At 38.2% G+C, this 27,746-nt stretch overlaps 1 protein-coding gene across 1 annotated transcript in view; it reads right to left on the bottom strand.

The window, feature by feature from the left end:
* The window catches only part of LOC138137971 (Ig-like and fibronectin type-III domain-containing protein 1), a 95,613-nt gene that overhangs the window by 3,821 nt on the left and 64,046 nt on the right, over positions 1–27,746 (bottom strand). Inside the window, exons 5-9 of the mRNA XM_069057598.1 lie at positions 8,051–8,257; positions 2,756–2,902; positions 2,530–2,697; positions 1,065–1,292; positions 29–1,011 (exon numbers count right to left, since the gene is read on the bottom strand). Of these exons, the coding sequence (XP_068913699.1) occupies positions 29–1,011; positions 1,065–1,292; positions 2,530–2,697; positions 2,756–2,902; positions 8,051–8,257 (1,733 nt within the window). The remainder of the gene's footprint in view (positions 1–28; positions 1,012–1,064; positions 1,293–2,529; positions 2,698–2,755; positions 2,903–8,050; positions 8,258–27,746) is intronic.

Below are 27,746 nucleotides of genomic sequence, written 5' to 3'. Positions count from 1 at the left end.
GAAAAACGGGATTTCGTGGGGGACTCACTTTGCTTTCTGTTCGGAAAGTGATGCGACTGCTTGGCATTCCTACACCGTGGGTGTTGACCGCCTCCACGTAGACCTCGTAGTCGGTGTCGCTCTCCAAGTCCTCCAAAATGTACGGACTTTGCACCTTTGGAACAGCTTTGTAGTCGTTGTCGTAAGTGGCGACACTCCTGTAGTGGACGTTGTAGTGCAGTACCGTATCTCCGAGAGTCTTGGGAGGCGACCAATGAACAATAGCGAACTCGGTTTCGACGTTAGTGATGTGCACTTGAGTGGGAGCGCTTGGGAGTACTCCGTAGCCTTGGAGAAGACAATTAGTGTACTCCCCCATGTACCGAAGACACTTGAAGTAGTTGAAATCGATACTGGAGACATTTCCTGTGCACAACTGTTGACACAACTCCGGCAACCCTCGAGCTTTGCAGCAAGGCGTGTGGTCAAGTCCATTTGTCAGACAGCTGAAAGTATCCGTGGCCCAAGGGGCGCAAATCATCAAATCGGTAATCTCCGCAGTATCGGCCAGAGCTGGATCGCACAACTTGTTCACGCAAGTCTTGTGAGCGATCCCCTTCCTGGCGCAGCAACTCTTGATATCCGGGAGTTGTGGAGCTTCTCCCACTTTCGTCGTTTTCATATTTCCAGGAGTCAAAGTCAAGGATCGCACGCTGTAGCTCGGCAGACTGGATCCGTGGGTGTTGACAGCTGTCACCGTAACCTCGTACATCGTGAACGGGTTGAGGTTGTTCAAGGTCGTACTGTTCTCCGAAGGTGGGACCTTGACTTGGATGGTGTGGGCGGTGATGGTCGGCTTGGGTGTGGAGACGCTCTCGAGCAGGTGCTCGTCGAAGGACCGCAACGACGTCACGTTGATGGCGTAGTTGGTGACGCTCTCGGAGTTGGACATCGGGAATGACCAAGACACCTTGAGCGATTTCTCGGTGAGGGCCTCGACCTCCACGGTTTGTGGAGGGCTGGGCAGCAGCTCTGCGAATCAAGAGAGTGAAGATTTGGTAAAAGGGGAGTGTCGGAAGCGTTACCGATGCCTTCGACGATGCAAGCCAGGGTTTGCTCGGTGTAGGAGGAGCAAGAGAAGTGGGTCTTGATGTTGTCGGTGATGGCGGTGTACTCGCCGCGGCAGACGTCCTGGCAGATGTCAGGGACTCTCTCCTGGATGCAACAAGGGACGTGGTTGCGACCGTCGGCCATGCAGCGGACGATCGAGGGGAAGTCTACTTCGCAGTTCTCCGGGTCTTGGCCGGTACTACCTACAACGAGATATCGATTAAAAAGGATTTGATTTCTTTTCTTCCAGGCTCAAGAGTCTTATCGTATAACAAGAAAAAAAAATGTGTTTAACACTTCCCAGTTGGAAAAATTAAACCGTTTAGAACAGTGTAAAGTTTGAATTTCCCGCCGTTTATTTTTAATTGAACATGTTTGTTTTCAGCAAAGGGTGCCCTTAGCTATTTGCTTCGACAATAGGAATCGTTAAGATATTCTATTTTTAATGTAAAACATTGCAAAGAAAGAAAAAAAGAAAGCATGTTTTGGCTCTAAATTTTAGGTTAGCTGTCAACACGCTCCAATTAATCTACGCTTTAAAAAATCACAATTGACGGCGCAATATCTTCTAGGTATGTCGGAATGTATTCCTTTTTTTGATAAGTGATAACTGTTGGACATATCTAATTTCCTTAATTTCCATTGATTGAAATATTGCGTTCTTCCGTAAAGGTAAACATCTGTTGGTACATTTTTATACGGTAGAATAGACTTTTATATTAGTTTGGAAGTTGATACGGTGCTCCCTCCACTCCACATTCAGTAAGTCTATTCGCAAGTATTTTAATAACTGGATACTTCCTCTTCCGTTGCAGAAAATAACCTATTTTCACGAGGAATGCGTAAGTAATTTAGTTTTTAAGAAAACAATTTTTCTAATTAAAATTTAACTTCCTCAGACTTACACAACATAAAAGTAAACAAGTCAGCGATAAAATTTTATGTACATTTCAAGACAATCATTTTAATATCCAGAAATGTGAGAATACGGTCCAGAGGATTGCCGTAAAATGCCAGTTTGTGAGCTAATTTCAGATAAACTTTGCCTTCTCTACCGGTGGGGATAAGTTGTAAACTGTTTTGGCAATAAATTAAAAATTCAGGTACCTTCCATTTATTCGGTGCGTAAAGTACACTAATGAGAAACCTCTATTCGTGTAAACAAGTACTGGATTCTCTCATGGGCTGTGACCTTGGAAATATCTGCGCGAAGGCGGAGCGATAAACCAATGAAAAATCAACGTAACGAATGCCGATGTTTTCCGCTCGGTTTGTAGCGCTTACTGGAGCCCGATATGACTCATAGCCCATGAGAAAATCCAACACTTATAACAAGTTTGTCGACACTTGTGAAAGCAAGTCTACTTTATGATGTGTTGGACTTTGAGATTGCAGCATTGGCAGTCCGCAAGGATTGCGACTAGTCCCGCCGCTATTTACCTTCGAGTATGCTCTGTATGTTGCAGAATCCCAGACAGTTCGAGGACACATTTTTGCCGATGCAGCAGTCGGTGTAGTTGTGGTTCCTGCTGTTGAACGTCTGTTTTTGTTCCTCGTACTGGGAGGCATCCGTCGTGTTGTTGGGAGGCTGGAGGGCCTTCGATAAAACTGCGGAAGCGATAAATCTGGTAAAGTGTTTGAATTCAGGATAAAACGTCCAACTGACCGCTCAGCTTGTGGAAGCTTCTCACGATGGGGTTGCTGTTCACCTCGCACACGTACACCCCCGAATCGGCCGGTTTGGCGTTTTTTATCACCAGGACCCAGACGTCGCCGCCAGAAGGGACGTCGGCGGCCTCGTCGGACGAGGCGGCTGCAACAATATATCACATTTAGAGTCTTAAAATAAATTATATTAATGAGTGATCGTCGTAGCATCGAGAGTTCAAAAAGTAAATTTAATTGAAATTGGGAAATAATATACAGGGTGTATCTGAAATATGTGTTTTAATTTTAACACATAGCAGAGCTTGTTAAATAAAACGTTTTTTCTATATGCATTTTTTACGAGAAATGTCTACAAATTTTGGAAAATTATTAACGAAGCCTTGTCAAAAAAATGTCATAAAATCTTGAAAACTATTGCGAATTTTGCAAAATGTTATAGAGAAAAGTTTCATAAATTGGCGAGTTCTCTCACTGGTTAAAATTAACACATGTATTTTTGCTACACCCTGTATATAAAAAAAACTTGTTACACAGTGTGTAGACGTTGTTGGCCAAATTGTATCACTTCAAGGAACAACATTGAGTCTGTTTGTCTTCAGTGTTGCTTTTGGAAAAATGTATTTTGTTTTCCCACCACAGTAGTGGCCGCCTTCGACGAATTTGCCTTGGAAATGAGGGGATCCAGCTTTAAAGCTCCATAAAACAGTGTGCGGGTCTCTATATAAAAGCGATCGGTTTATAAATGGGACGAAAACAATACGGACCTGGGGAGTCGAAGGAAGTGATGTATCATTTCGGCGCCCGAATTGGAACGAAACTGGCGCCCAACAGGAGGCGCGCGTTCCAGACGGCGAGAGACTCACCTGTGGCGCTGTTAAAATTTTACGACGCCATAAAATCAAAATGGCGTCGAAATGGGGGAGTTTTATTGGAATGGTTGTGTATTAGTTACAAGCGATGTGCCTATATTACCACCACGGGGACCCTAGATGTGAAATTAAGAACATATTTGTAGGGGAATAAATGCGACCCTTAAAAACTGTGTTTATTCGAATCTGGATCAAGTGAAAAATGAAAACGAGCAGGAAATTATTTCTGTAAAGGTTACGAAGAGATATTTATTTTCCCAAATTAACTAGTTTAGTTGTTTTGGTGAAATTTAATAATAATAATTACCAACTGTTTATTCCAATTAGTGTAATGGATGCTTTAAATGAATTTACTAGTTTGGTCTAAATAGAAACACAACTTTTGTCGAATAATATTCTGGCACAAATACCATTTCGGTTTTCATTGATGTGCTTTTAAAAAATTATTAAATGAGCAGTTCTTTATACAGGGTGTCTCAAAATTCGCGAATTCTGAATTCAGAGCGTTGTAGGGGATCACTTCAGTAGTCCAAGTATGGAAATAAAAAAAAAATCGGGACTCCCCCCACAAAGATACATTGGTCTGAAGGTGCACTCTTTGAACTGCGTTTTCTTCAAATACAGGCTGAAAAGTTCAGTGTTTATTGTTATTTATGGTGTAGATGATTGTGGAAAATTATAACGTAATAAAAATTTTTGAAAAATATTTTTACTTTGGAGTAAAAAAATTTTAAATTTTTGTAAAAATTTTTTCTAAGTATTTTAGAGCTCCACTGGCTTCTTGCCTATCACGCTCTGAATTCGTAATTCGCGAATTTTGAGACACCTTGTATACGCGTGGTTTGTGAATTCACATATCTTGTCTCAGAAAACCAGGCTTCATCAGTGAAAAACTGTTGTTTAGATTTGCATCATTATTATCCAGCGCAAGCAAAATATCTTCTTCTTATTGCTGCTTGCGGTAAGACAACTCTCTAAGGACGAGGATTAGTATGACAATCGCCCAATTTCCTTCGGCATTTGATCAGAGTCCCCAGTTCTGTGGTCGCCATCGATCCGGACATTAAAATCCTGCGAGAGCCCCTTTCTTCCGGGTAACTGATACGTCACCAATCAAACAGAATGGGATTTGCGCCCAATTAAAAAATCACCGGAGCATAACGAAGCACAGTCCTGATTGTTAGCCGGAATTGAACGTTAGAAATTTGATAGATTTGGAAGTAAAACGAGATCTGGATGAATGTAGCCCGGACCCTCGTACCTTCCTGTTCCTTAATGTCGTTACGCACCGCCCTTTTATTTGAAAACTTTTAGTAATATGGCGCTTCATAAGCGAACTGAATTCCAATCGCCGTGGAATTTATATTGCGTTCGATTTACTCCCATTAAATGATCTTATAAATGGCCGCTTCCTTAACTTATTGAATATTTTTTCGCCCCCGTCGTTCCCGCAAAAACCAATCCCCGACATTATTTCATTTCGCTAAAATATAACGACTTTGTCAGTTTCCACAGTGGGAGGAAAAGTTTCAAGTGTGCTGCCGTGTGGCAGCGGTTTTAATAAAAATCCGCCGGCGGAGTCGTAAAAATGCAAAGTGCTTGTTCTACATCGAAAGAATTAAAATAACCAATAATCGACGAAAACAAAAAAATAAAATTCGGTCCCAGCTCTGACGAGATTAAATCAGGCGGGAACAAAATTCGAATCGGGATCGATGGAAGTTGCTAAAAAGTTTATGGTTGGCCGGACCAGGAGCAAGAACGATAGCATTACTCTTTTCGGCGGTAAAAGGCAATATCTGAAACCTTTTGAAAAGTTCCAATTGCGACAGTCAATTATTTGAAACTTCAGGGAAGAAAGTTCAATCGGAAATTTATAACCCACAAATTGATTCTCGAGATTAAAACGATTGAATTTGACCGAAGAAGTAAGAGATCGCTCCGGATGGGCACCCCACTCGGCGGAATTGACCGTTTCCTCGGGAAATTTGCACAAGGACCTTGTCGCCGCATGATAAATTTACTTATATTTTTTATTGCACCGGAAATTGACAAATGATATTTTTGTCCTTTCAAGGAAAGATCCTGGCTCGACGTTTCAGACACCTTCGAAGCATTAAGGGTGGATGGAATTTGACAAGAATAAATGTACAATGGGCCGGTGTGTGACACGCCATTCACCAGGTGTCTTGTCGCCTTAATAGGTTTAAGACTGCTGTTGCCTTTAAATCAGCATTTTCCTCGTTTTCTGTCGTTTTCTACATTTTCTCGTCTTTGCAAGCAATTGAAACAAAGAAGAACAACAAAAGAAAGAAATCAATAAATAATGGGTAAAAGTTTAAGAGAATGAAAAATGAAGTATAAAATACTAGACAAAAAATGTGGCGAATAAAAAGTACAAAAGGTGATTACAAAAAAATAATAATGAACTATAAATTAAAGAATAAGAAAAATAAGTAGGAAAATAGAATGAAAAGAAAAGAAAACAACAAATAACGTATTGGCTTGAAAGTATAGACTGTCTATAAAAGAATGTAGGATCGCAGATGGTCGTGGAATTTGAATTTGTCACCTCTATACAAGAGTGTATTTTTAAAATGTGCCCAAAGTTTACCTACCAGATTGTAGGACAACGTAGAAAACTAAAAGCAATTAACAAAAATTGTAGCTCAATGTCAATTTATTTTTTGACAAAGAATTTTTTAAATATTTTTTCCGAGTTCTACATGAAGCCAGTAGCTCGTGGTTAAAATGTCTGCACAACTTTCAAAAACACCCTGTATATTTATAACGAGAGTGTTTGTTAAATTTACTTGTACCCTTGCAAAAACTTCCTTCAGACGTTCTTTGACATTACGCCCCAAGTCTGAATCCAGACATTTCAAGGCCAGACATGTCATTCCGCCCCAACGAGAACTAACAAATGCGCCAACTTTGCATAAATAACACAAAATAAGCTAATAGTCTTGCACGAAGTGCCGCTCTGGTGATCAGTAAAGTGCGGTCTGTGCAGAGAACAGATGAAGGTAGATAACCGCTAGGAAGTTCTTGTAATTAAAGCCAGAGGACGCTGCACAATTTACTAACCCAATATCACTTGACATAAAACATACAAACGTAGCTTCCAGTTATTGCCAGCAATTTCCTAATAGTTGTCGTCTCAGGTCTTGACGAGAAAATGTATTAGATGTTATTTTTAGCAAACATTGAAGATGCCACACCTCTTGTTTGTGTTTTGGTAGCGTTTTTGGTCGAAATGGAAAAGACCCGCGTGTGAGAATTTATCATTTCATAAAATTTGACACTTTTATGTTTGGAATGACCTTAAGGTTTTTGTTCATCATAAATATAAATGCGATGCTCTCGAAGTTGAAACTGTAAGAATCTTTTAGGGTAATTGGGTAGTATAAAAACGTGGGCTTCATGTTTCCCTCGCCCCAAAATAGAGGGTGAAAAGAGGGTATAAATCAATAAATTTCTCATACTTATGTAATGATACCGTCGACGTCTTCAAGGCGTGTGTGTATCCATGAAAATTAAATGAGACAATATCCACCACCTCCCGAATCTCTCCGTTAGAATCCTAGTACATTTTGCTAGCCAATTTAAAAGTGTGACGTCACGGTGAACCTCCACAATGTAAAATAAATGGAAATTTGTATCCATATAGAAAATTCAATATCCGGTTGCGTTGGAAAACTAGACCATAAGAATTTTTCATGTAGAAAATTTTATATAAAGGATTTTAATACAATTCCCTCAACTTTCTTCTCTCTTTCTCGCTCTTTGCAAATAATCGTATTAGGGGGCGATGTTATCGCTAGACTCTTGAAGGTCCTCACCCGGCTCGCAGAGGTAACCGTTCAATATTCAATGCACAAATAACAAATTAAATCAATTTGAGTATTTGCAGAACGGTCGAAGATCGAGGCTAATGTAAACAACGCTCCCCTAAATTGCCGATATTGGATTTGCGCATTTACGCCGTAGCAACCGCTGCAATAACTCAGATCGAGAAAATTCTATCAAACTCTTGAAGGGAAATTAAAAAATTCAATTTGTTCACGGAAAAGGTTTTCTCAATCTAAGCAAAACGCAAAAAGTGAGGTTAGAACAGCTGATCCGTGTCAAAAGTAAAGAAATAGTTACCCAACCGTTAATCGCTCATACTATGCAATAAAATTTTACGACCTACAACCAAATTGAGGAAACTATAGTGTGGGTGTAACAATGAGGTTACAGATTTAATAAATTAGTTTCAGGATCGGAAAAGAACTCAATTTTTCTGTACGCTGGAAAGCGGTTAGTTCGCGATTTATCTTTGGGCTTCGAGCCCCTCCCTCTGTCATTTTTGTACGAGAATTGAGTTCTTTTCGTCGCCTGGTTCGACAGGTGCCGCAGAAAGACCTTAATATTATTCTTACATGAATCGTGCAAGACAGCGAATCTCTTATCAGCAGTAACCCTCTTATCTACAGCCGTCAATACTCTGGTGCTGTGCCTCTCCCTGTCCTCCTTCTTCCACATGATGGTGTTCTCCCCAATATCCCTAACCACGCACGTAATAAGGGCATCGTCGCCCTCGTATACGTGTACGGGATTAGTCAGGCTGTCTCGCATCGAGGGCAATCCTGCAACAAACATCCACGTGTGAGAAGAGAAAGAAAAATGAATAAATATCCTTATTATGTCCCGAAAAGGGCTTCATAAAAATTTATGACGTGCCCGACCATTTGTATCTTTCCACGTTCCTAAACACTCCTACTTTTCAGTTTATGGACCTGTCAACGGGGGACATCCATCATAATAATAGTATTTACAGTTACGCTTTTCCATTTGTCTTGTTCTTGTAAGGACGCGTTTTCATTTCCGGAACCGAGAAAACTCCGGCAACGCTCCAGACCGGAGCGAACGTCAAAAATTTGACGGTAATCAAATGCTCCCGTCGGCTTCCCCCTGCAAATTGACACAGGAATTTGACAGAGTTGGGCCTAAAATTTGACGTATGGAACTTCAACCTTGCAGACATTTTCTCCGGCGGAAAAAATCTCAAAGAAAATTAAAAAAATATTTTTCAGGATTACAAATAAGATAAATTGATGAGTCATTATTGTTAACGTGGAAGAGTAACACTTTAATGATATCTTCAATGACATCTTCAGAGAACTGTAAATTACGAGTGATAAAAAAATAACTGATGACTACAAATTACTTCGAGATTATCTCTCTCTCGAGTCATTATTTTTTTACACATTCTTGCATTATAATAATTTTGTTCCTTTCAAAGAAATTAAGTATTTTTCCTTGTTGTAAAGTTCATTCACGTTGGATTTTCCCTGTCAAATTGTTGTCATGTTGCAAACCTGCACCTCCTTTTCTAGTAATTTTCACATTATCGTGTTAGAGCGATTTGACGTTTTTAATTTTGAATGTTAGTTTGACGTGTGAAATAAAGTTACAGATTTCTTCATAAAATTCTATTCCTATCCTAATCCTGGTTAATTTTACGATGGAGGAAAGAAAAATGAAGGTTTCATTAACAGGTAATTTGAAAATTGCGTTTATTAAATGTAGTCAAGAACTGAAATATGCCTATCCCAACCTAACCTCTGCAGTCTACGCATGACATGGTTACTTTATCAGCCCGCATTGGCGACATACACAGCTAACATATTATTGAAGTAAAAGTCACACTGCCAAAAAATTAAATAATTTGACTTTGACGAGGAAAATCCAACATGAATGAACTTTAAATTAATTGAAATATCGTGTGACATCATTACACTTTGTTAAAAACTGAAGACACGGTAGAATGATCAAGGTCTGAGGAGTTGTTGTTTTGTAAATGGGTCAAGCAATTAAATCTTTAATTTATACAAAAATATATTCAAGCAAAAATGCTCAGCTGTTGAGCAATCGTTTTATAAAAAATCTAACGGAAACTGAATTCATGTTAGAGGGCTTGGATTTTCTCATGGGCTATGAGTCATATCTGCAAACGACGAAGGCGTAGGCTCTACAAACCGACCGGAAAACATCGTCATTCGTTACGTTACTTTCGTCTCTCTCTCTCTCTCGTCTATTTGCATGTAAAGTAGTCGCTCCGCCCTCGCGCACATACTTCCAAGGCCACAGCCCACGAGAGAATCCAACACCTCTACGATAGCTTGTTTTATCTGGAATTACAAAGCTTTGCAACTTTGTTTTTATTTCGTTTTACTGAATTATTTTATGGAAGAGATCTTTGCAACTAACTAACCAGATATTTTATTTTTGAGGAGGGTGCAGTAAATTTGTTAAATTCGTGCAGTCCATCTCGACAAGACTTAATGGCTTGTGCAGTTTGAGTCCCAACAAATGATACAACAAATTCTGGTGTGGTCTAACACTTTAGAGAAATAAACGGTCGTGCCGGTCAAGGAAAACCTCGGGCTATTACCCATGTGAAAGATAATTTTCGTGTGCTTGTCTCAAGAGAATTTATAACAAAAGTAACGAAAAACTACCACACGATTGGGGGGAGATTGTGTACGGCAAATTAAAAATCAATTTAGTCAGAATTTATTCCTGTAATAAAAAACTTGTATTTTAACTCCATTTTATCGTCACAAATGCGTTTTTCTACTTATTATAAATACAGGGTGTTTTTGAAATACGTGCCCAAATTTTTTTAATTGCTTTGAGTCTTCTACGTTGTCAAACAACCTCGTAGGTAAAATTTCGGCACATTTTAAAAATACACCCTGTATATCATATTTTATAAAACGTACACCAATGCGGTTTCCTTGTTTTAAAGCATATTTCCTATAGGTTACTTCGCAGGGGCGTACATTTTATAAAACATGATATACAGGGTGTATTTTTAAAATGTGCCGAAATTTTACCTGCGAGGTTGTAGGACAACGTCGAAAACTAAAAGCAATTTAAAAAACTTGTAGCTCAAAAAATAAATGTCATTTTGCATTACATTGTAGCTCGTGGTTAAAATTTGTGCACGCATTTCAAAACTATCCTGTATTTATATTGAGGAAGAAGTTATGAATGTTATCAAATATGACGTCATAAAAGTTCCATTAATTTGTCATTAAATCTTTTTGAAGGTCGTCGTAAATACCGTTTTTATGATCTGACATGTGATCATCAAGATCAGATATTTCTGGTAATATACGGAAAATCTTTGGAATAAAAGTAGGTACCTGATTAGTTACGTTTATTGCATAACTTTACAATCTTGTGAAGGTTGAATCTCTATCACTTATGTGGGTGGATGAGTTGCGTAATTTATCATGATTGGAACAATTTCCATAAATTATGTGCCATAACCGAATCCTCGTACTTAACTAAAATGGTTCATTTCTATCCTCTCAGGAAGGTAAATCCGAAAGGAATTGTTTTTAGAGCTTTTTAAGTTTGAAAGCTGCTTTGTTCTTCTTGTTCAGAGAAAACAATCGCATTTTGTTGATATAAAACACATTAATGACCTCGATAGCTTTCGAGAAGCGTATCTGAAGAGCTAATACAGCTAGTACGATCCTGTTTATTCTTTTCTGTTGTTGTAGAATAATTTTACAGGTGTAATATTAAATTTGAATAAAGTAATTTTTTATGAAGAGCGCTTCCTTTTTTACTCAGGATGAAAGCCTACAAGTTGGGAAAGTATGACATTACAGGAAACCTTTTAATCATTTAAAAATGTAGAATTCTGCGAACTGATGATTAATATTCCCCTCTCTCGAATGTTGTAAATTTCCTCAAGAAGACTTAATTTTTGATGAGAATAAGACTCCATTACGGAGCGTTTATGCACTAAATAGGATTTCTTTGAAACGAAATCTTCCTGGATCGGATCCTGTGCAAACGTAATTTATTAAAAAAAAATCCATATTAGTCCTGATTTAATCTCGACTCGCAGCTTCCGCGCTTTCCACGGAAAAACGTAAAAAGCAAGTGCCAGATCGATTAGTCGTTGACCAGTTCCGGTCGACCAACACCCTTTTTATCCGGGACATTTTTTTAATAATAAAACACAGGACGAATCCCAGTTTTAAATGTAGCACATATTGCCAAGAGCGCGCCGGCAAGATGGATCGTTCACGTGCGCGTTTCAGCAGTGTTACCAACATAACGTCACCCATAAATATTCCCCGGAGCTCGGGTATTTAATACCGCCGCCGCAATGATATGTAGACGCCGCCCCCGTCAGCTATCTTGATTCAGCATTACAAATTTACGCTGTGGAGATTGCGCGGAGGGGACGCTCTCCTGTAATTACCAGTAAGAGGGCGGGCGGCGGCGGATTTATTTAATAAAAAAGGGAGATCATCCTGATTCTAATTTCATTCGCAACTACAATTTCCGACAGGTAATGAGTTTATTTAGCAGACGCGATCAGTTAATAAAGTCGGGAGGAAATTGCCGAGGCGATGGTCCCTCCGTCTTTTATTGGGACATCAATGGGAAATAATTTATACGATTTTGTAAATTCGTGGGGCGTGAAGGGTTAAATGGGAGAGTGATTTAACTTGGAATTTTCAAGCCTTTAAAGACGGTTTGGGGTCGGCTCGTTATGAATGAATGTACTCACTAGTTCCTGCTGTCGAGAGACAAACTTTCTCAAAGTTTTAATTTCATTTTTTCTTTATTTCACTTGGGGCTAACTGAAATGGACCAAAGGGTGCGTAGATTGTAACGAACATTTTAAAAATTAATTTTAAATTATAAAAAAAAAATAATTTCTATTTGAAATTATATACAGGGTGTATCCGAATTCGACCGACAAACTGTCAGGGCAGATTCTATGATCAAAAATAAACATAAAACTCTTAATACACATGGGGTCAAAAATGCTTAGTTTGCGAGATAAACGACTAAAAAGTTCTACCAGCAACAAAAGAAATCGGGTCAAAATTGTCAAAATTTTGCCCCCCCGGTTCAATGCACAGATAACCCCATAAAATCCAAGGAATTCAGATCGTAATTGTTTTTTCGTTTTTGTTGATTATCTCGCAAATTAAGCGTTTTTGACTCCATATGTATTAAGAGTTTTATTCTTATTTTTGACCGTAGAATCTGCCCTGGGAGTTTGTCGGTCGAATTCGGATACATCCTGTATACTTAGAAACAAACAGCAGTCTTAAACTCGCGCGGCGACTCAATGAAGAATGAAAATGGCGTGATCTTCACGTAATTTTCAAGGGGTAGAAAGTGTAGTGCAGCCGAAATTTCCAACCATTCTGAAAGTTAGTAAGATTCAATTTTCCCGCGAGGCACGAACTATCACGTGAACACCTCGTGACTACTCCACTGGTTCGCCGCGCGAACTGTAGCAGATAGGCAGTGGAAAGCGAGGTGGAAAGTGTGAGGTGAGCTCGGTAACGGTAGTTAAATCAGTTATAAATAATGTATCTCTGGGTATTCGAAGCAAATAGGTCCTCCGGGTAGGAAACCGTGTCGTCCCCGCCCTCAGTCATTTAGCCGTTCCCGCAATAGAGCAATGATAATTAAAGGCCCTGTTTCTTTAATCGCTCTTTTACACGAAGCCAAAGCAAATTAAGGCCCGTTTGATCGGTATTTTATTAAACTAAGAGCAATCAGTCGTTCATCTAATTGTGAGCCTCGTCCCATTATTAATTATCCAACGTCGTGAAGGTCTTTAATTAAAGTGTTGGGTGCGCCAGGTGGAATCAACAGAATTTTTGTCGATTCGCAAAGAGAAATAATAAGAAGAAAGAGAGATTTATTCTTTGGGGCGTGCTCAGTTCTTAATTTAAGTTGTCGCACCGACTAATACGATCTGTTTAATTTGTGGCCCCAGCAATGAACTTGAGTGAAAAAGCCTGTTCGAATCAATCCGGCCGACGTGGATGCTTTAATTTGCTTTTGTGGGGCCGGCGGCGGCGGCACACGATCATTTTTATCGGTCAACGGATACGACCCCATTATTAGGGTTCGAAACATGACACGGCGGCGGCGGCGACTCGGGACTCCCCAGGGATGTCTGCCCGACCGCAACTCTTTCGCACAGACGACAACTGTTGATAACTCGGTTAATCTAGTCGGAGGTGGGGGCGGAGTATCCCCGAGGCGCGGATGTCGCAAAATTCCGCAAACTTTGGGGTTGCGCCGTTTATTTGCTGTCACGACGATTCTTATTCAGATACACAATTCATTTTAAATGCACGATTCTCTCACGCCCACGAACACCAAAATTCCCTGGAAAAATCTTTTTCATTTGTTAAATGTTTGCTGCTGACAAGGTCGATACCATCTTCCGTTTAAAAATGTCCTAATAAATAAATAACATTAAAACAATGCTGTGGAAAGTTTTATCTCAACCGTCATTCCTACAGGTGTGCCGCAAAAATCAGACCCAGGACTTTATCTATTTCGCAGTTATCACAGATGTATCGTTTTCTAATTCAAATACTTTAAAAAGATATATAAGACCGTGCATTTATTTTTTACGCACTTTTAATGAAAGCGGACGAAAAGTAACTCTTTTTCGGACGCACTTTTTCGGACGCTGACCGTGGCGCCATTTGTTGAGCTGTTTAGAAAATTAGCAACGAAACCGACAAAACCCATAATTGTCCTTTCAAAAAGAGCCTTTTGTCCTCGCCTGTTTTTAAGCATCGGCTGCGCCTCGGCCAGAAAAGTCAGACTCGGACGAAAAAGATGCACTTTTTGGCCTTGATACACAAATAACTGTTACGATGGTTTTTTTTCCATATGAATTCGACCAAATGAGAGATTTAGGTTTACATAAAAATCCTATTAGGCTCCAAATTGACATAAAAAATAATTATGTAGTAGATAACTGTAATATTTTATTATTGACAGCGAATCAGAATTTAGAAGGTGGCGAGGAAAAGAACAAAAGGAAAGCACTACAGCTAAAGTTACTGATGAGTCAAAAAAATCTGATTGAAAAGAAGGAAAAATATGTTGTGTACAGATCTTGAATTCCTTAAGAAAATATTTCATACATTTGTTATAAGAGACTTTGTTTGCGTCTCTCTAGTCAAGGTAAAAGAAAATATTTTCAAGAGGTAGGTTGATGTGAAAATAAACTTATAGAGTATCTTTTCTCAATTATGAAGTAAATATAGCTGACTCACTGACTGAGAAAGCTTTGAACTTGCAAATCAAAGGAAAGACATAATTTTGACAAGAGTTATTACCAAAAATGACATTATCAACTATGCTGGAAAATTAAAAGTGAATTCAAGGAAGTCAAAGAAATTGCTAAAGAGAAAAGAATCTTATCCGATCTAGATTGTAAATTAGGTAAAACTTCACCGGAAGGGGTAGTGTATTACCTTGTTAAGGGGTATTACAATAGGAATATTATTAGCCCGACAAGACAAACAAGTTTGCAGCATTACAACATTTGAAAACTGGTTGTTATTAATAATAATAATGAATTCGATAATTTAGTTTAGGGGATTCTGAAAATAGTTATTTTATTTAACGAGTTCGTTTGTAAATTGGGTTTTCTTGCCAAAAAAAGTCCAATTTACACAAGAACGAGTTGAATACAACGTTTTTTTGTTCGGCGACCCCGGTAAAGGCTCCAAATCGCTTAAAATCTTTAAAATTAACTTGACGTTTCATTTTGACAAGTTGTCACATTTATCAAAATCTGTTCTCAAATTCTGACAGTATCGAACAAAAAACAAATTTATTTATTTATGTGATTTATTTATTTAAATCTGTAAATTTCTTGTCAAAGTAGACGTTGAAGAGTGGATTGTGAATGTGAACGCACCCCGGATTACAGATCACAGATCAGCTGTTTAAATCTAACCTCACTTTCTGCGTGTTTGTGTTTTTACTCTGCAGACGTTGACGAATTAATGCAATTAGTTGTGTAATTATTTATCTAATGCAGTAAATTTGTTGCCAAGTATTTTTTCATTGGCTTAAATGTGATAGAAATCTGATTGAACTAAATTTTTTGAAAGAAAAAGGCGAAATATTTAACAGAAATCCTTGCATTTGATTCAGTTGTCTTAGCAAGTTAGCAATAACAAAAATTTCCGGAAAATGTTGGCCGTTGTTTAAAATAAATATTTGGATAATTCTTTCGTTAAAAATTGTTTGCATTATTTTTACCACGAAAAACCAAACATTGAAGGTTGAAGATTTAATATAAATAAATCTCAGATAATTATTTGGTGTAGGCGTGTGATTTTTTGAAGAATCTCCCACGTGTATGTAAATTAAATAAAAAATCAATTCCTCAATTTTCACTCATGTTTTTGTTGTATCGATTTCCTAATTAAAATTTCATTGCATCCAAAGCAATAGCAACGAAGTTAAAATTTTGATACACCAACGACTTTTGTCTGAAAACAAATTATTTAGAAACACTGGATTCCAGAAGCTTGGAGAATGAACAAAATTTAAATTGCTTCAAACTGATGACTATTGCTAAACACACATAATGGTTGGCAGTCTAGTGAAACTACTTTGTCAAACCCGAAGGAAAATAAATGTGTATGTGCAAGAGCGTTATAGGGAATTATCCGGTAACACATCTCGACAAGTAATGCCTCTACACTGCCGGTTTTAGCACGATAATGTCATGTGTTGGCCTTCGCAGTCTCTAGATTTAAACCCGATAGAAAACAGGTGGGATAATATTGATGGTTTAATTAAAGGCCAGAATTACATCAAGTGAGATCAGTTCTTAGAACGAGTAAAGAATGCTTGGGAACGATCGATGAACTTTATGTTGAGAGCACCGAAACATTGCAGTGAAGGTCATTAAATGCACTACTGAGTGTACTTGATTACTTAAGTAAATGCTTGTACAATTAATGCAAGTCGTCATGATTGCTTTAAATCTCTGCCTGTCAGGTTTTGAACAAAGACAAATTTCAAAAAATATATTTCTGGTCGCAGAGTGCATATTTATTTTTATTTACCACTTAATATTGAGATTATTTATTCTCTTTTCTATCGTACCAACAAAAATAATACTGTTAGTGTTATTAAGAGCCCCACAAGAACTTACTTTTCATTTGCATGAATTTAATTTTTGATATTGTCACAAGAATTTTGGTAGAGACTTGTTGAATTATATTAATTCCGGTTGGACAACTTTAATTACAAATCCCATTTTATTTTTGAATATTAGTATTCTTCAAGTAAAAGTTTAATGCGAATATTAATTAGCCTTCCGGAAAATTTGCACGAAATTCCATTACTCATTTTACGAGATTTTAAACAGAAAGAAAGGGGAAATGCGTGAATTAATTAGATGCAAATCGATATCCAACATCAAACGAGAAGAGTAGGTCGAAAGTGTTAATGAATCTGTTAGACCTCATTTTCATTAAACAAAAAAAATCCTTCTTTAAAAAACACTGTTCTCTTTTCCAGCAGATAACAATTTAAACGATGAAACGATGTCGCTAGTTAAAAAAAGTTTTGTCAGCAACATCAATAAATCACTTACGTTCTTGTTCCATGGTGATTTTTTAAATAGGGTGGCAAGATTTGAAACAAATGAAGAAGTGTCAAGCTATTGCCAATAACAGCTTTGATTAATTATCTTGAGTTGTTAGTGTTTTGTGGTTATTCCGTGCAATGAAAGTGTCAGAACAGGTCTTTAGAAAATGGCCTAAAGCTGAAGGAATACTCAGTAATAAAGTGCAAGCAGCATCACCAGCAAATGGAGCACAACAGTGGAAAATAAATGAGTACGTCAAATAATGTATTATGTTGACGCAGATGTTAGAGGAATTGGAGAAGAGATTTCTTTCAAACGATAACAATTGTCATATTGATTGATAATTCTATTGACAAGCTTTAAATGCACCGAGTACTGTGGCCAAGCGCCTAGCGCGCCACATTACATTCGGGAGGTCCCGGGTTCTAACCCCGGTGCAGCCTGACCAGGTGTGGTTTTTTTTCAGAGGTTCTCCCACACCATCACATCGTGGTATGTCTAATATCACAGATAAGGCGAATGCTGGGTCAGTATCAACCTCTCAGTACCTACCTTCCGCACCCATCCTCACGGTACCCATCCCGAATCTTCCCGTCAGTGGCTATGAAAAATGTATCCTTTCCTTTTTTTACCAAACATTTATTGATAAAAGCAGAACGAAGCAGAACGAAGCAGAAAGAAGCACAAAGAACACAAGAGATGAATGTTCCCTTTTCAAAGCTTTTAGGAAGATGTAGTACTATTTTGATAAACTTGTTTCGTTTTCACTTTTGATTTTTGAAAGATACAAAAGTTGTGCAAATACAGAAAGCATCTTGGACGTTCAGACAACTGGATTTACTACTTGGAAAAACAAACAACCAGATGATGCGATAACCATAAGTAACAGACAAAGACGTGAACTCCTATTTCAATCAAGTAATGTAACGACTCAAGTTCAGCCATGTACGTTGAAGAAAATCGGCGGTGCTTCCGGAACCAGTTCCGCTTTGTCGTAGGAATTACGACAAAACCATGCAACCAATTATACACCGACGTGTCGTTCTGGCATATCCGCCGCCGTTTCTATTCAAATCAAGCCATAATCTCAGCGTGTCGCGGCCGTTACCATAGTCGTTTTCCAATTTAAGTCCGAGGAAACGACTCCCAATAAAATCAAACGACACTTGTTGCAGTTGCGAAACGATATTCAAACAGAGTCGCATTCGTCGCAAATGTTCGTCCGTCCGGAAACAGTGCATTAGTCTCGGCTGTAGCGGTGTCCCCAAAAATATTGCCAGATTAGATGCGACTGAAGGATGTGGGTCCTGGATATGAGAAAAGGAAAAAATTGGCAGATTACGAGTCCGGGTGCGCTCTAGTCGCTGTAATAAAAGACTACATGAAAGGAATTCAACCAAATTTCATCTTGTTTAAGCCAAGATATTTAAGCAGATAAATAAATTTATTGTTTGAGATGTGGCAAGAGTTATTTTTTATAAAACAACGAACAGATTTTAAAATGGACACAATATTGATTTGAACAAATCTTGAAAGTTATACATTTGGGAAACGTTTTTAATTTACTCGAGACGGTAAGACTATAGAATGTTTTTCGCTTCCATTTATCACCATTTTATGGTGCGGAAATCCCGTTCGTTTACACTTCTTGCCGCTATGGAAGAGTTGAGTAATTTTAACGTAGCACATTTGCAATAGTGGAATGTCCTTTATTTACAGATTTAATGTTTTCACTGAAAATATGTAAGTCAGATTAAAAAATTAATGGCTCCGAAAAAACAACAAATAAAACCCAACATTTCATCACAAACAAAAAATTAAATTAATAAAGAATGCTTTATGTCTGTACAGGGTTATTCACGAGAGGGGTACTTCTGAATTTTTATTTTGCCGCAACCAACAATACCAATGGCAGTAATTACTAAATCAAATGTGGTATTTCTTTAAAATTAGAGATCAAAGTAAGTTGGATAGATTTGTGAAAAATGTCAGATTGACAGATAACCTGTATTTAATCAAAATTAAGTTAACCATCGCCTTGTAAACATCCGCAATGGCGACAGAATTCTTTCCACATTCTCCATAAATGAGAAGCATGTCAATCTTTTCGTCGTTATTGTAAAAACAAATATTTCGAATTGACAAAGATTTTTTGCTTTAACGTCAAAGAGACAGGACTAAGAGCCATCGTGGATTCAGTTATAATTATTTTCAAAATTTGAAATCAAGACATTGTTGCAATGTGTATAATGGGTTGCGGCAAAAAGAAATTCAGAAATACCCCTCTCGTGAATAACCCTGTATAACAATCGCTTGTGCTTTTGGTGCGATGAAAAATATCTTGAAAATTCTGTCTTCCATTTATGAAATCTCTTCGTTGTTCTTGTTTGTAAACATGATTTGCAGTCTCGAGGAATTATAAATGTGCGTGAGAATATTCCAGAACAATAAAAATTAGTATAATGACGTACGCTAACAACCACTTCTTGTGTAAAACTAAAGCAAATACGTTTGCAGTAACATCTAGTTTGGAAGTCATCGGTGTGGAATCTAATTCAGATTACAAACACAAAAGGTACTGTCTGTAACTAATTAAAGCGAACAAATGAAAACTCATATTTACTCCTAAGTGAAAAACGAGTCGTAATTGTGATCTGCGACAAACCAAGAGAATTTCCGATTTATTTCATTGGAGACGGCATGACTCGGATTCTGATAAAATCACATCTTTGATACCAGTCGATTTTTGTTATTTATTTAAGTGAACAAACTGTATAGGAAGTGTATACGTTCTTTTCAGTGTTTTGATTCGACAAATTAAAGCATTTCAATGTAAAAAAATGGAACGTTTTCAATTAGAGGACAATCCAAACAAGTTCAACAACAGTAATGAGTCACAGAAACAACAGATGGCATTGTTTTTACGCTCTTAATATTTGCAAAACTCCATACTTAGTCCGATTGAAAGAATTCATCAAGTTCAGCACAGAATAGTTAGACAAATCGCAATAGAAATATTAACTGATTTATTGTCTGCTTTTGACATTTGACAGCAGTGCATAGTGCTACCAATATTTGTTAACTATTTATCAACTAAGAGGTAAAATATATTAAAAGTTGTTGAAAACGACATAAACAACTAGGTTTGGACTGTCTTTCTTCCTTCCTAGATTTTGTTTCGGCAATGCCACGTAAGGTCAACGCCCTTACACGCTAATAAGAAATTTGTTAATGTATTTTACATAATAATGATCCACTTCTGCCAGTGGGTGTTCAAGAAAGAGTTGCGTAGCTTTTCCTTGGCATCATACGGCGGAAAATGCAAGCAAAATTCAACAAAATTATCACAAATGTATTTACGACATAACCTAAAAATCTGACGGCGTTAGTGGAATAAACGTACAATTCGCGTCTTGCTCTAATCGGACATGATTTCGCGACGTAATAATAGTCTTCTTGTTGGTGTTTCGTTTGTCTTTTGCTTGTTTGAAGTGGCGAGAAATGTCAGTTTAATTGAAAAAACACTTTACACTTTCCAGAAACCCTTTTTCCGTCCAGCTCGCTGAAGAATCGTGCTGGTTCCGGCCGGCGACGTCGGACTCTTGGTGTATAAATCAACACGTGCCCCATCGTGGGGGTTACCAGTGCGAGCTTAGAAAGGCCGGACAGGTCGTGTGTACGTGAAGAGTAGTGTACGCAGTCGGATCCGAAGAGTTATCCGGATTAATCTATTCAAAAGGCAGGCAGGAGATTACCGGAGCTTCCCGGGACCGCTAACGAGTCCAGGATTTAGCCCGTCGCGATGTTTTTAAGCCCGAACCGTATTTATAATGACCGCCGACTGGAAACTAACACACACTAAAAGGACCGGTTTTAACCGAGGAAATTTATGCAAGCCGCCACTTTGCGGCCGGACCTTTTCTCCTGGGGCGCGCAATTACCCCCGAAAAAAACACGGTACGCCGCAAGGTGGCCCTCCGGGAGCGCCGCCATAATCGATGGGTCTCGCAGGCGCTGACAAATTGCTAGTAAGGCTCCGGGCTTAGTTATTTTAATCGCAACAGCCCCACTCGAGTGGCTGCTCCATTGTTTAGTGCCAATTGTGCCTCGTTATCGAGTATCTGCGGGGACGCACTTGCCAAACTCCACCGACAACGGAAATGTGACTCGTTAACTGTTATCCTTGATTATCCTTGCGCTTAGTTTCGCCGCTTAATTAAAAATGGACGACCGGAACGCGCTGCCGATATCTCGACTAAAATGACAGCTGTCAAACCCCTGTCCGCTCAAGGGGTCGCGCCGCATTAATACCCAATCAAAGAGCCGGAATAATCCCAAACCGAGACCCCGGGTTTTTAACACTGCCGTTTCTTTTCGATTGATTTTGTATTATTTGTCCGAGTGAAAATGAGAGGTCAACAGGACACCCGACGACCTTTACAGTTTTCATTTCCAACAGCGGCGCTGAACGAATACAAAAGGAATCAGATTAATTACTTCTTTTTAATATCGGATTGTCTTCTTGTTTCCTTCAAGTGGGATTATTTCTTTTGAAATTTTTTAATAAAACACAATTTGTTTTGTTTCTTTTGTATTAAGTAGTCCCATTAAATCCAATCGTCGGGCATGCAATAAATAAAAAAAGCGTAGTCACAAATGGTGGATGCGCCGGGATAGCCAATTTCGAGCAAATTATAACTTTAAAATTTCATTCAAGCGTTTTCGGTTAATTAAAATTCTTAAAAATTGTTGGGCTTGTTTCCGGAATTACTGTATTAAATTTCTGAAACGATCTTTGCACCGAGCGTAGCCTTTACTATTTTTCTACTGTACTTGACTCCATGGACACGCCCACAACGAGCGACTCGTGTTACACCACAGTGGCACCGTTTAAATATTGACGTGACCCTTTAAAAAATTAACGGAATTCGACCTCAGATAATGTATTCTTCAATGCGTATTTTTGCTGCAGTTCACATTACATTTATTTCCATATTTTATGTTCGTTATTGATTTGCTGTCGGAAAAATGTGAAAAGTTATGAAGAATGTTTCGATATATTTCAGGAGTGACAGTCGAGTAAATTACATGAGATAATGCACATAATAACATCTAGCCCTAACGAGTCAAAAGTTTCACAAAACCTCCCCAACCAATTTAGTTTAATGAACATTCAGGCGAAATTCCTGAAAAAGCACTGATCGACCAAACCATCCGTCTAAGCCCCTCAACAAAGAAAAAATTGCACAAATTAAACAACTTCTCCGCTCCGGTGTTAAATCTTGTCGAAGTTTTTTTTTATATGTGATACGGTCGGCGTTTATTATCTTCGAAAAGTTCCAGACCTCGCCTGAAGCTTCCCATAAAAACTTATATTATGGAAGAATAGTTGTGCAAGAAATCAAATTTTCATGGACAATTTGACACTTCCGAGTCAATCGCGGAGGGAAAAACCCATCCCGAGCTAATCTTTATTTGCGTCGAGCCATGCAAATGGAGGCGCGCCTCCCTTAAACTTAATCAAACAGAGAAGTCGCCAAGCAAACATTTAGTCTGCGCAAATCCACCACCTGCTCGTATTAATTTATTTAAGCGCACCCATATCTCCCGGACCGATCTAAATAAAATTAGTTTTTCGTATCAGACACGCGGTTCTGATCCTGGAGGATGCGCCTGGCGGACGTCGACTAATGGGTGAACAATGAAAGATGGAGTGTCTGGAACACTACAATCCTCGCTAAGACGATTAAATCCTTGCGTTATCCTCACCTAGTTAATAATTGGCGGCGCTGTTCGCCCTCCCTAATTATCCTCAAAAACTGGCGCAATTAGGGCCGGCGGCGGTGGCATTGTCGCGCCGCCGACCACAACGTATCTGAATGTAATTAATGTAAAGCGACAAGGAGTGGAAAGCTGTGCAATTAAATGTGCGAAAATTCTTTCGAGTTGTTTGAGGGAGCCATTTGAATTAAGCCCGAGAGCGCCCCAAGAATTAAAATATGAAAATGTATGAGAAAGAGCCAGCGCCAGCCGGATTAATGTAATACGTTACGTGGAAAGTCGATTTGTGACGGGGAATTTTGCTTTAGTCGCTTATTATTCCAGGCGAATTACGTTCAAGTAGCTTAAAAGTGCGCCCCATTGTCTCCGAACGGGGTCTCTCAAGGAATCAACTCGCTAACTCGACCCCAAACTCAATACAGTCTCAAAGAGAGACCGGTTTAAGCTAAGAAGCATGTTCGAGGTCGCGTACGCAACTTTTAACAATGGTTCAACGCAATTAAAACTTTACCATTCAGCCGTGACTGCGCGAAGCTGTGTCTGAGCTTTGTTCAGCGTCACCACACAAGTACTTTTCTCTTGAAATACATTTTTCAGTAGTTATTGATTAGCGGTTAATAATTTGGTTCCATTTTAGTCGATCACTACACCTATAACGGATGTTTATTTAATTTGGCGTCGAAGTTGGCATTGAAGAGTCGATTGTGAGCGCACCACCGGATTACAACTCGATCTAACCTCACTTTTTGTGTACAGTTTGAAAAATCAGGCTTTTAAGACGAGTGGTTCATCAGCGGTTTAAACCTAACCTCACTTTTTCAGTTGTTTGTGTTTTTAAGACGAGTGGTTCATTTACAGTTGACTCTTCGGCTTCGACGCCAAATTTAAAACAACACCCTTCAGTTAAAGCTAAATGCAGCGTTAAATAATGTTGGTACGATTGGATATAATTGGACAGGTGACATGGTGAATTTACGAAATTAGAAAAATAAAGAAAATTGCTTTGTAAGTTGGTTTGTGAATGGAGGGTGAAGAGGTAATGGATAAAGCATTTAAATGAGAATAAATCAGCGGCTCGAGAATTATTCGAATTAGATTAGCTCGTGGCAAGACAAGGATTCCGTTTAAATATGTCAAGTTTGTCTGAGAAGAAATCGTAGCAGAGATGATTCGATGTAATGAAAGTTTAAAATATGGCAATTAAGATTATGCTGTTTAATTTTATATTTTTCTCTGGAGGAAAATGACAGTTGGGATGATTTTCTAAAGGAAATAAAAGCACGCTGGATTTTATGTGGCGAATAATAAGGAAGTGACGAAATAAGGACAACCGAGATAAATACGATTTTAACTCGACGCTAAAAAGGTGATCTCAGAATTAAATTAAAGGAAAATATTGCCAAGATAATTTAGTTTTGAAGGGCGAAAAATATTATGGAAAGTAAATAAAGTGTGATTTTGAATGCAAAATACAATTCAGTATGAAGATAGGAAATTCTAAAGTGCTCCATTAAGTTTTCAAAATCCCAAGAGTGCTAAATTAGAACGGTTCAACTAAGTAGTTAAAATAAATTTAAATATTTTAATTCTTCGACCAAATTAAAAACTGTGAAATCATTTTAAATCAGCAAACTAAATTTTTCGCTACAAAAAATAAAAAAGCAATATTTTAAGGAATATCTATTTTGTTTTTCTTAATAGTTTCTTCACTTATCACTTTCCATGAAGACTGAGTCTTTGGGAATATGTATTTCTTTCAAATGAGACACTTCCTAACCCGTACCACAAGTGCTCAATGGGATTCAAGTCTGGTGATGGAATTAATGCGATTTACGCATTCCTTGTCTTCCAGTACTTTTTCATATAATCATGAATTCATTTTTTCTGTAGCTCTATTCCGGTTTCTCTGTTCTTCTTTTTCTTCTTCTGTAATTTTCACTATTTGTTCATAAACTCATTGATTTCTTTTAGTTTTGTCCTTCCGTATTTTATTAATTCGTTATTTATATTGTCTTCACCGTCTGGTTTCCTATTCTTCAGTTTTTGAACTGTTCCCTCTATTTCTTGTATTTGATATCATATGCTGATTGATTTTGATATTTTATTTCTTACTAAACCCCTTACCTGCTTTCATAGAAACTCTTTGTATACAGTAAAACCTTAAATTCTCTTTGACTCTTAAGCTACATCTTTTATGTAACATGTTACCAACGTCAGGCTTCGTTAAGAGTTTTCCCCTTTTTCTATTTTTAATATTACACAGCCTGTAATCAAAATACACGTTTTTTGGAAAACATAAGGATACGTGAACAAATGGCATGGCAATTTGGACAAATAAAACAAAGCAGGTTATGAATAATCGTGTATTTGTTATTAAATCGTTTAAAATGCCAAATTTTACAAACGTGGAATTATGGATATGGGGCTCGCGGTCGGTGCGGTGGATGGTAACGCGGCCGGGATTACCGGGAACAGTTTCCGGACAGCGTTTTACTTAATTCAAAAACCGTGCAACAATTGAGAGACACAGGAAAGTTCCATCCAAGATCGTGGCAGAGATCGTTCCCAGATTTTAGAAGCAGTCGAAGCAAATCCTGGAATAACTACGCGAAGGTTTTCGTTGTAACTTTTTTACCATTTTACTTGCAGTCTTTCATCTTTAACAAAATAGAGAATTCTTCTTAATTCCTTCAAGTCTTAAGGCACAGCTGTCGACTATAATTTATGTAAAAAATTGCTTCATCAAAATTCATTATTAAATTACAAATTGTAGCTAGCTCATTTATCTGAATTGTTTATAAAGGTAATCCTTTGTCCATTAAATGTAACGGCGACGTTTAAAAATTGAAAATGAATTGCAACTCTGTTGACACTCAATAGCATGAACCAGTGTAAACAGGTTTCACAGCAACTGAATTTGTAGATAAGGTCTGGAGCGTTGAACAAGGGATTGTGCAGCATTATTCGTCAGTTAAAACCTCTTGTTAACCCACTACGCAGTAAGGGTCGCGTATTTGACTTAATTTAATGACTGCAGCAGAAATACACACTTGAAGATTTTATTTAAAAAGCGCCATCAAAACGTACGAGTGCAGTAAAGTATAGTTACAGCCGTCTAGACAAGCTACCGGTTACAATAATAATAATCATCTTCCATTGTTCGAGGAAAAACAGTATTTCCAATAACGACCACATCTGAGTCGGTTTCAGGTTTTCAAATATCTTGAATTTTTCTTTGCCATCGAACATCTCCTCTTTCGCAAAGCAATAACTTTCAGACGCCGGTTGCAACCCGAGATGCAATCCATGTCACAATTTAAACTTGCAACGACACTTTCCGGTGCAACCATTACACACATAGTTCATTTAAGAGGAACAAAGCGCAGCCGACTGTGTTCCCGAGATCCTTATTGCATCGTAAGTTATAACCGGGGTGCATTTTATGCGGGGTGGAAAGCGCGACCGGCGATGGAATCTTGGCAACTCCGGCCAGAAATGCTGAATCCAACATCGGATTTTACACGATCAATGTCCGGAATATGCACATCGGTATGTCATAACCGCCATACTTGGCTATGGCACGTATGCAATTATTCCGTTATAAATTAACCATCGTTGCAGGAGCAGACGGGCATTATATTATCATAATTGGCGACCCGACACGTTCAACTATTTTTACCCAATTCAAACAACGATCTAGATGGCGGCTCCAGCATGCCTGATAACTTGATTAAGTTGCGAAATTGGTGTCACCAATGTATCTTAGTGACGTACTAGATAGTTTTGCTGCATCAAAACTGGTACTCATGGGATTGCCGCGCTCGCCTACGGCTCGGGCTCACAGTTGCCAAAAAGTAGTACTTTACGCACTTGTTGCATAATAATTATTTCAATGAGATTTCTCTTTCAGGCTTTCCTTTCAAAGCCAGAAAGTCACAACAATCTTAGTTTCCAACAAGAAAAAACCAACACTTTCTGGAAAAGCGTTGCTGTAGCATTCGTTGCAAGAATTTTTTTCTGTTTCATATTTTTACGCGCTCGCTTCGCTTCTTAGCCAACATTTACCTGCGAAATCCCTAAATCTAGTTAGTTTCGACGTCGCAAAATGGAGAATAGATGGCGCGGATACGCAGCGGAGCAATCCTAATTTACGACACGTAACCTGTCCGAAAAAAATATAGATGTAACAGATCATAATAAATAACTCGGGACGTGGATTATTTACGGAACGAGCTTGCCTTAAATTGAGACATTTTTAGTTTTTGTCGGCGAAGTTGCGCCGGGACGATCAGTCCTGCCAACTTTATTACATGACGGCACTAATAACAGATCCTAGTCGGATTAGGTGAGCAATTAAAAGTTTATTATTCGACTAGAATCCGAGTCGCGAGGCACGTCTGTTCCAAAGACGTTAAATTCTGGCAAAGATGGAAAAAAAGTAAGATAGTGCTGGGATTACCGAAGCACAGAGACAGGAGAAAAACAAATAATTTCATTTCAAATTCCGACTCCGTCTCGGATCCTTTTTAAACGTGTTGTGTTGCCGTTTATTAAAATGCCGTGTACTTATTTACATTTAGGTAAAGTTATTAAACTCTGTAAAAGTTCACACATTTTTACTAAACTATCGACATGCAAGAACTAGTTTCAGAACTAATTACTGTCGCAGAGATCCGACTTGTTGCAGTCGGAACATTTTTAATTAAATCAATTTTCAGTTCAAAAAAATAATTGGAATAATCTCCTGGTCCGAGTTTGAGTCTCTGCACACAATTATTAATTTAAATGAATTCTGCACAGTTAGTTTTGATGTTGAAAAGCAACGGATATAATTAATGCAGTTTCAGATATTAAAATTTATAGCTGAACTTTTAATACATGAC

The sequence above is a fragment of the Tenebrio molitor genome, chromosome 9, assembly GCF_963966145.1.
Source record: "Tenebrio molitor chromosome 9, icTenMoli1.1, whole genome shotgun sequence".
NCBI classification, from domain to species: Eukaryota; Metazoa; Arthropoda; class Insecta; order Coleoptera; family Tenebrionidae; genus Tenebrio; species Tenebrio molitor.
The sequence above is the reverse complement of the archived record's forward strand: the minus strand, read 5'-3'. Positions and strand labels throughout refer to the sequence as shown.